General features: G+C 27.5%; 1 protein-coding gene across 1 annotated transcript in view; it reads right to left on the bottom strand.

Annotated features, from left to right (window-relative positions):
* Positions 1–8,140: 8,140 nt before the first annotated feature.
* Positions 8,141–10,784, bottom strand: part of LOC132046314 (S-adenosyl-L-methionine:benzoic acid/salicylic acid carboxyl methyltransferase 2) — an 82,324-nt gene continuing 79,680 nt past the window's right edge. Inside the window, exons 3-4 of the mRNA XM_059436909.1 lie at positions 9,284–9,538; positions 8,141–8,543 (exon numbers count right to left, since the gene is read on the bottom strand). Of these exons, the coding sequence (XP_059292892.1) occupies positions 8,205–8,543; positions 9,284–9,538 (594 nt within the window). The 3' untranslated portion in view covers positions 8,141–8,204. The remainder of the gene's footprint in view (positions 8,544–9,283; positions 9,539–10,784) is intronic.

Below are 10,784 nucleotides of genomic sequence, written 5' to 3'. Positions count from 1 at the left end.
CACTAATTATTGTATATGGATTTCCAAAGACTTCTAAAGCAATTTTGAGCTGTTCCACTATTGACCTAAGATATGGAAATAGGACAGCAACTTTATAGAAAGTTGCAAAATCCTGTTGCAAAACTAACACTTCTCTACATCTTTTGGGACACAGCCCACATCCCCCTTAATAATGGTGGGACGCGACCACTTTTCCCCTCTTATATATAAGGCATTCTTTTGTGCGGAGTGCCATTGAAAGGGACTGGTCTTTAATTTTTGCCTAACAAATTGTTGGTCTTTAATTTTTGGCATTTGCTAAAAATATCTTAATTTCCGATTTAAATTCCCGCTTAGTCAAAAAAAAAATTAAAAAAAAATCGCAAGATAGAGTTTGAATTTTCAAGGCAAAATTTTACTTCAAACTCTACCTGATCAGACAGAGTTTGCCTCAAAATTTGTCTTAATGTAGAGTTTTGCCTCAGGCATGGCAAACTCTACCTTAAGGCAATTTTTTTTTATTCAATTGAAATTTTACCAAACTCTGTCTTAAGACCTAACTTTTGTCCGAATAAGCCTAATTTTGCTATGAACTCTGCCCTGCGATTTTTTTTATTGAGCCGGGGTTTGAACTCAAGAACTCGGGGTATTAGGCGAAGGGCAAAAAATAAAGACCGCCAATTTGAGAGGCAAAAATTAAAGACCAGTGCCTTTGAAGGGCAATCGTGCAAATGGCCCTATATAAGGAGAAAGCCTCTAAGGGTGTTCATGGTTTGGTTAAAAATCGAATCAAACCATAAATCGAACCAAACCGATTAAATAAATTGATAGTTGTGTTGGTTTGGTTTTGAAATTTAAAAAACCGATAATATGTGATCTGGTTTGATTTTATTAAAAATAAATCGAACCAAATCGACAAAATAATATACACAATTTTTATAATTATAAGTACACAATATATTACATTTTTATAAAGAATTTTAAATACTTTGTTTATTTTTTCATCAAAACTTTTTTTATTTCTATTAGACTAATGAACTTTACACATTAAGCCCAATTCTTAAAAGAATTCATGAATTCTAACTCATTTATTCAAAGAAACAACTATGAATTTACCTTAAAAAGTTAAGTTGTATTTTTTTATAAACTTTATTCACTTGATTAAAACTTATAGATCTTAGGACATTTTCTTCATAATCCATGAAATTATAGCTCCCACAATAAAGGTAATAACGAATTAATTATAAGTTGGAAAACGATGAAAAAGTCTTCCCTAATCATAGGAAAAAAAGTGAAAGAGAGAAATATCATTAAAAACCGAAAAACCGAGCTAAACCGAACCAAACCGACAATAACAAAATCGATGGCTATGTATTGTATTTGGTTTGGTTTGATTTTAAGAGTTAAAACTCCGACTAAAATGATTTAGTTTTGGTTTTAACCAAAAACCGTCCCATGAACACCCCGCCTCTAATGACACAAATAACTGCAATAAAATACCATATCAACTTATTAAATAATTTTTTTAGATAAACATATACTAGTTAATTATTATTATACATGAAATATGTGTATAAGTACATATAACACATCTATTCATTTAAAATAAACATTGATGTAAGTTCTTACCAAATATTGCTCCTTCAATTTAAAGTCAAATCGAGCTTTAATAGGTCAAAATTAATATAAAAGACAAGTTCGAGACTAGAGTCCAGAGCTGCAGATAGTGCTCCATTTTTAATATTTTTGTAGTCCTATGTAATTTTTTATTTACTTGCAATTTTATATTTTGCTCAATGAGAATATTATTAACGATACGTTTTCATCAAGAAAACAAAAAAAAAAAAAAAAAATCCAAATACTTCATATTATGTGATTCTTTTTTCCAATTTTTTAATTAATTTTTCCCTTTTTGCTAAGTAGTAAATTTAACATTTTCAGAATCAATAATTTCAATCATGCAGTAGTAATTGTAAAATCATTCAATTTGAACAATGGAGTAGAATAGTTATACTGTGTATCGACTTAATGAACGCGACAACCTTTTTAATTATATGAGGAGCTTTTAGAATTGAAATTATTAAGTTAACATATCAATTTCTTGGTAATTTGTTTAAAATGTCTCGATCGATACATATAAGCTAACATTAATAACTTTTTGTCCACTAAATTTCAAGGGAAATAAATCAATTATCATATAAAGTATATGATCGCGCGAAATTAATCCCAAATAAGTTTTATAATTGAAGTGAAAATAAAATACGGACAAAAGCTACCACTTGAATACTCTAGTTCTTTACTCTAATTACACAATGAATTGAATAGTTAAATACCACAAAGTAATGTTTTTTTTAACAAAAAAATACTTATCAGGCACAACCCAAAATAGCACAACTTGGCACAACCCTATTAAAAAGTCTTAATTACCCTTAATGAAGATTTGGCTCCAATAAGTGGTATTTCCCTCCAAATTTTTTTCCTCCAAGACAAAGCAATTATTACGCATAGCATGCTTAACCTTTTTATTCTTCCAATACCTAGAACCCATAAATTTATCTCCCTCTAATATTTTTATATAATTTATTCATACATAGCATGGAACTAGAAAGCTTTTTTGGTAGGCTTCTTAGCTGACAATTGTTTTTGTTTGTTGTTTTAAGACTCTTTTGTTTTACGTTTCTTTTTGTTTGGTTTCCTAATAAAATATCCACTAATTCTACTTAGTGGTTTGTTTAAAACAAAAAAATTATACATACACCTAATTTAGTTATTTGGTCAACCTATATATACGGTCTATCAATACAAACTACAAGTTAATGTACCCTATAAATATCTTTTAAACAATATAAAAAAGGTCCTAAATTACATACAAAAATTGTCTATTTTTTTTACGAAATTGCAATTATTTTATATAAAAAATGATTGAATTGAATCAAAATTTAGTAAAAATATTTACTCAATCCTATATAATATTTATCTAAATTGAAGTAACTAAACATTTCAATTACCGTCAATCATAGTGTTGATTGCTTGTTTCATCCAGTTTTTGTTATTTTTTTAAAAAAATTGATTGAATTAAATTAAAACTTGCTAGAATAAATCTTTAATTCAAAGTCAACAATAGTGTGACTACCTGTTAAACCCGCTATATTTTTTTAAAAAAAAATTGATTGAAGTAAATCGAAATTTGCTAATTGTTATTCAATTCTATCTAATACTTAGCTAAATTGAGATAATTCAATGTTTCCATTAAAGTCAACTAGGTGTTGACTAATTGTTACATTCACTATTTTTTTTATTTTCTTAAATTAATTTAATTAAATCAGCACTTACAAAATATTTATTCGATCTAACCCTATCTAATGCTTAAAAAATTGAGATAGTTTAATGTTTTAATTAAAGCCAATCACAATGTCAACTACTTGTTACATCCATTATTTTTTTTAAAAGTTGATTGAATTAAATTAAAAGCCGATAATTGTTACTCAATCATATCTAATACTTAGATAATTTGAGATAATTTAATATTTCAATTAGAGTCACCCATAGTGTTGACTGCTTGTTACATCCTTTTAAAAAAAATAATGATGGAATTAAATCAAAACTAGCTAATTGGTGCTCAAATTTATCTAACTCTTAGAAAAACTAAGATAATTCAAAATTCAATTAAAGTCAATCATAGTGTTTGACTACTTGTTATATCCACTTATTTTTTAAAAAAATGATTGAATTGAATCAACACTTGGGAAAACTTTTACTTAATAATGGTTGATGCTTAGCTAAATTGAGATAATTCAACTTCAATCAAAGTCAATCATAGTGTTGACTACTTGTTACATTTCTTTGTATCGTTTCAGTTTTATCGAATGTCTACGAAGAGACACCACTTGTTACATCGTCTATATTTAAAAAAAAAAAAAAAAATTAAATCAAAACTTGTTAATTGTTATTCAATCCTATCTAATGCTTAACTAAGCTGTGATAATTTAATATTGTAGTAAAGACAACCATAGTGTTGACTACTTGTTACATCCATATTTAAAAAAAAAAAAAATTGACTTAAATCAAAACTTGTTAATTGTTACTCAATCATATCTAATACTTTTCTAAATTGAGATAATTAAATATTCCAATCAAAGTCAACCATTATCATAGTGTTAACTCTCGTAACATCCACTATTTTTGTTTAAATTGAATGAATTACATATGAACTTGTTAATTGTCACTCAATTCTATTTAATAATTAACTAATTGAGATAATTCATATTTCAATTAAAGTCAACGATAGTATTTACTACTTGTTACATCTACTTTTTTTTTTAAATTGATTGAATTAAATCAAAAGTTGCTAATTGTTAATCAATCCTATACTTAGCTAAATTGAAGTAATTCAATGTTTCAATTAAAGTCAACCATAGTGTTCACTACTTGTTACATCCACTATTTTATTTATTGATTTAGATCTAAACTTACTAATTGCTACTCAATTCTATCGAATACTCAGTTAAATTGAGATAATTTTCATGTTTTAATTAAAGTTAATCATAGTGTTGACTACTTGTCATTATTTTTGTTTAGAGTGATTAAATTAGATCAAAACTTGTCAATTGTTACTCAATTTTATTTAATACTTGACTAATTGAGATAATTCAATTTTTCAATTAAAGTCAACCATATATTGACTACTTGTTGCGTCTACTTTTTTATTAAAAAGAAAATTGATTGAATTAAATCAAGAGTTGCTAATTTTTACTCAATCCTATATAATGCTTAGCTAAATTGAAGCAATTCAATATTTCAATTAAAATCAACCATGGTGTTGACTACTTATTACATCTACATTTTTTTGTTTAAATTGATTGAATTAGATCTAAACTTGGTCATTGTTACTTAATTCTATTTTATACTTATCTAATTGAGATAATTCAATGTTTCAATTAAAGTCAACTATAGTATTGACTATTTGTTACATCTACTATTATAAAAAAATTGATTGAATTAAATCAAAAGTTGTAAATTGTTATTCAATCCTATATAATACTTAGCTAAATTGAAGGAATTCAATATTTCAATGAAAGTCGACTATAGAGTTGACTACTTGTTACATCCTTTATTTTTGTTTAAATTGATTGAATTAGATCTAAACTTGCTAATTGCTACTAAATTATATTTAATACTTAACTAATTGAGATAATTCTATGTTTCAATTAAAGTCAACCATAGCATTGACTATTTGCTACATCTACTTTTAAAAAAACGATTGAATTAAATCAAAAGGTGCTAATTGTTATTGAATCCTATATAATACTTAGCTAAATTGAAGCAATTCAATATTTCAATTAAAGTTAATCGTAATATTGATTACTTGTTACATCTACTGTTTTATTGATTGAATTAGATATAAACTTACTTGTTGCTACTCAATTCTATCTAATACTCAGCTAAATTGAGATAATTTATTGTTTCAATTAAAGTCAACCGTAGTGTTGACTACTTGTTACATCCACTCTTTTTAAAATAAAATAAAATAATTGATTGAATTAGATCTAAAGTTGCTCATTGTTACTTTTCTCCATTTAATACTTAACTAATCGAGATAATTCAATGTTTCAGTTAAAGTCAACCATAGTACTGACTACTAATTACATATACTTTTTTCTTTTAAAATCGATAGAATTAAATCAAAAGCTACTAATTGTTACTCAATCTTAATTAAATCAAAAACTGCTAATTGTTACTCAATCTTATATAATACTTAGGTGAATCAAAGCAATTCAATGTTTCAATCAAAGTCAATCATAGTGTTGAGTACTTGTTACATCCACTATTTTATTAATTAAATTAGATCTAAATTTACTAATTGCTACTTAATTCTATCTAATACTTAGCTAAGTTGAGATAATTTAACGTTTCAATTAAAGTCAACCATAGTGTTGGCAATCTTAGTTGGCAATCTTAGTTGACAATCTTACATCCACTTTATTTTTATTTTTTAAATTGATGAAATTGAATCAATAGTTATCAACTTGTTTTACGTAATCTTATATAATACTTAGCTAAATTGAATCAATCCTATATTTCAATTAAAGTCAACCATAGTGTTGAACACTTGTTACATCCACTATTTAAAAAAAAATAATTATTGAATTAAATCAAAACTTACTAATTATTACTCAATTATATCTAATCTTAGCTAAATTGCTATAATCTAATGTTCTAGTTAAAGTCAACTAGCTGTGGCAGCAATGGCTACGCCCTCAAGCCTCCGTGTAGAGAGAGAAGAGAACGTTAGGTTTTAGATTAGATTATGTTCTAGTTGATTCATTTTCTCAACCATAGTGTTGACAACTTGTTACATACATTTTTTTTAAATTGACGAAATTAAATCAACACTTAACAATTTTTTTTACTCAGTCCTAATCTAATCTTAGTTAATTTGCATTAAGTCAATTTTGAAGCGACCCATAAAACAAAGCAGGCAAAAATATCAATTTCGAAGAAAAAAAATAATAACAAAATTTTTTAATCAGAATTAAAAAAAAATGAAATCTATACCCTTCTGTTATATTGAAAACCATCAGTCTTATTAGCCGGTACAAAATTAATGAGAAGCATCTGATCACCACCACGATTATTATAAGAAGGAAAAAAAAATTCCTTAGCCATTAGATTGAGCTTGAATTTTTTCAACATGTCAACAATATGTTGCATCTGATAATTATCTGATTTATCCAATGAGTTGTATTTAAAAAAAAAAAAAATAGGCATGCAAATATGTCCTTTTAATCGGAATCTGCTTCATTAAACTTAATGAAGTGTAGTAGTGCAGAAAGAAAAAGAGAAGTCTTACTAGTATTGTTTATGGATTTGGAATAGGTGTATTGCACGTTTTTTCGGTGTATTGCACGTTTTTTCTTGTTGAATGTTATTGGGAAGAAAAGAGTAATTATGGTCTTGAAAAAAGAAAGAGTAAAATTTGAATTATTTTGACTTTTTCTTCTAACTTTTCAGGAAGGGTATCAATGGAATAGAAAAAAGAGAAATTTACTGTTATACCTTTAAAGATCATGTGGAATGATATTAATACCCCTAAAAAGGTGGAGTTGTATCAAATTATGTCATTTATGGTTGTGCCAAATATATTTAGCCATGAAATAAATAGGCAAAACAAGAGATGGGTTCCACAAGTCTGCAAGAAAATCCAAACAACTGCAGGGAAAATTAAATGGGTCCCACTGTGTACAAAAGCTTATTAAAGTTTTTTAGCTGACGCATGTCATGTAATAAATAATGTCTGCAAAGTTACATCTATTACGCAATCTGGTACACTATCTGTAAAGTGCCAAAAATTTCAGAATGCCGACATAATGTTGGACACGCTTCTAGCCTCTCAATAAGTAGGTGTTTAGACATACCATTTGAAATTATGAGATAAAATATATGTTTAAACTCTAATTATATAATTGTATTTTAGTAGAACTAAAGAAATATTTGAAGAAAAACTTATGTGTTTTGTATCAAGACTATTCCGAAAAAAAGCCCGAGAAAACAGAATAACCCAAGGTTAAAAAACCCGAATTTTATTAGTTTGGTTGGTGTATAAATTTAAAAATCCGACGCAATTGATTTGATTTGGTGTTTAAAAAATCCAAACTAACCCGATCCATGTACACCCCTAGCAACAGCCAACACTTTTCCATGGACTAACAAAGACCAGATATTCTGTTTGGTACAGAACCTTTCCGAGAGATACTCCTTCCGTTCGAGATACTCCTTCCTTCCGTTCACTTTTACTTATTCAGTATTCTAAAAATAAATTTTTACTTTTACTTGTCACTTTTAGCATATCAAGAGAAGACAATCTATTTTTTCCTATTTTACCCATAGTATTAATTACTCACTTCAAATTATTTTTCAAATCCAATAAAAATATGCATTATTTAATATGGATACATTAGTAAATTATGTACTTCATTTATTATTTTTTAAATAACGTAAAAAGTTCAAAGTGAACAAATAAAAGTGAACGGAGAGAGAGTACATCTTAAATCACTCATAGTTTCACAAGACAATGAGTACATAAATTAGCACATCAATCACATATGAAGTGCCGAAAAAAAAAAAAAAGGGAAATTGGTAGTCATGCATCAAGCAGCGTGAATTTGAAACAAAAGTGACATTATGAATTCACTGAACTTGGTCTAGATTCGCCACAATCAACACTGTCAATTTATTTTGGTCAAGGAGACGGTGACATTTATAAACTCGGTTTTCTCTTTGGCCATGGAGTCAGAAAGAATTTCTTCATATTTTTGGAACACTAAATCCATCAGTTTTGGACTAAATTGGCTCACAAGTAAAGGCTCAGCCACAGCTCTCATGCACCTTGACACATTGTAGGCACCATTACTCTCATTATTAGAAGCATTCCAATGGACTCTTGTAGATTCCAAACGATTAATTGTGAATGAACCTTCCTTCTCAACAACGTACTTCACTTCTGCTGATGATGGTGTATATTGAGGAATATTGAATGAATCCACTTTCTCTTCTTCTATCAACCCCTGCATTAATTCATATTGAATTTTAGGTTTTAACTTATTACTATACATTATCATGGAAGTTTATACTGTACTGTATATCCGTACTTATGGCAGATTATTATAACTTTATTTTTCAAGATATCATATTAGATTTGCTATGATTGGTTGTATGTTATTATAGGGTCAATTTAATTTGATGCTGTAAAAACTTCATACACTATTACTCTGTCAGTGCACCGGAAACTTATAGTTTTACAGGGGCCAAAAACGTGAAACTTAGTTATATGCAACTACTATATTATTCATCTTTTAAGGTTCTTGCAAAGAAACATTTAATGAACTTAAGTACTAGAGCATTTGTCTAAATCATCATTTATCTCTCCTTAAATATTTCATCTAATTAACAGTAGTATAGGTACAAGTACAACAACTGTAGGCTTAGATTTGTTTTTTTGTTTGCCAAAACGAATAAAAGTTAGGAGGTGAGGGATTAAGTACTATTTTTTTTTTCTTTTTCGGTTTGTGCTTTTTTTTTTCTTCGTTCTTTTAATTACTATATAGAGATGAATATGAGCTACTATATATTAAGATTACCTACTCTTAGTTTACTCAAATTTTGTCAGGACATAGACTACCAACTATTCTTCTAAGAAGAAAAAGATGTATATATACTTAGTAAATATTGCAAGTTGAGGTAAAAATATATTTAACATAACTAATCAAAGTTAATTAGCTTCGTATGTGTGAGACCAAAAGTTTACCTCAACAACCAATTCATTAAGGGCCATGGATAAAAGCTCCCAAATATAGCAACATTCTTTGCTAGAAGGATCTTCACTTTCTCTTCCTAAAAATGTTAAAACCATTTTTCCACCTTTCATCAATTCCTCTGAACGGTACTTGAGAAATTTTGAAAAATCTTTTTCATATTGCTTGTAATATGCTTTTATAACGCTTGGTGGACTTGTATTTGCCATGTAAATGTTCCCTTTGTTCTTCTCGGTTAGATCAGGAACCTGATAAATAAAAGACAAAAAACAGAAAAAGATATATATCCTTAAGTGCTTAATCTTAGTATTTAGTAAAGAGAGATTGCAACCTTTTTTCCAAGTTTTTTTGTTCTTTGGTTTTGCATGGCATATGGGATTATTACGTCATGCAATTGTTATGTTATCAATTATTAATCTGTAAGATGATTTTATTCAAAACTTTAACTTACATAGTAAAAAAAAATCTTATTTTATCAAGTCTTAAAAGATATTAATATGTAACTTTTCGTAAAAATGTGATTTATAATTTAAATATAAGAAAAATAACTTATTAGTTACTCCTATAACTGGTGAAAATAATGTGACAGTGTAATTTTATTTTAAAATTTCGATATATACAAGTTAAATCATCCTATTATCCACGGACCAGTCAATGGTTGGCAACTTTTGAAAAAATATTTTTAAAAAATTCTGTGACTGTTAGAAGAATTTTAAAGAATGTTAGTGCGAGTGTCAGCAAGAACTTTTCTTTGAAAAATAAAAAATAAGAAAAAAGCCGCTTGAGAAAACTTAAACAAAAACAAGTTTTCGAAAAAGAAAAAAAAAGTAAAAAAAAACTCTTTTGTTCTTTAATTTGGTAATTAACTTGTATAACAGGGATGGGGCTCCTCTCCATTTTCACTCTCTCCATTTTCCCCAAGTTCCTATTTGGATGAAAGACACATGTCATAGTTAATAATTAATGGTTGAGATCTAATTGACCAAATCAAGGTCCTAACTATAGTTAGAATAACAAATATTTTCTTTGTTTATTCTAAAAAAAAATGAAAATCTCAAAATTCTAACTAAAACATTATCTCACTTATAAATTAATCCTGATTTTTTTTTTCTTTTCCTATTTATTACGTGCTCTTCCTGTTTTTTTTTTTTTTTTTTTTTTTAATTTTTTTTTTTTTTTTTTTTGTGCAGTTCTTCTTTATCCCCCCCCCCCCCCCCCCCACCGTCCATCTGGATGTGTTCCCATATTATTTTTTTTTTTTTGTATACTTCGTGCTTTAATTTTAAATTCAAGAAAAGAAAATTTATAAGTCATTTATATGACACGTAATAAATAGGAAAGTAAGAAAATTTTAGGATTAATTTATAGGCGAGATAATGTTTTAGTTAGAATTTTGGGATTGTCAAATCTTTTTAGAGTAAATAAAGAAAATATTTACATTTCTAACTATGGTTAGGACCTTGATTTAGGCAATCAGATCTCAATCATTAATTA

This window comes from Lycium ferocissimum, chromosome 1 (assembly GCF_029784015.1).
Source record: "Lycium ferocissimum isolate CSIRO_LF1 chromosome 1, AGI_CSIRO_Lferr_CH_V1, whole genome shotgun sequence".
Classification (NCBI taxonomy): Eukaryota; Viridiplantae; Streptophyta; class Magnoliopsida; order Solanales; family Solanaceae; genus Lycium; species Lycium ferocissimum.
The sequence above is the reverse complement of the archived record's forward strand: the minus strand, read 5'-3'. Positions and strand labels throughout refer to the sequence as shown.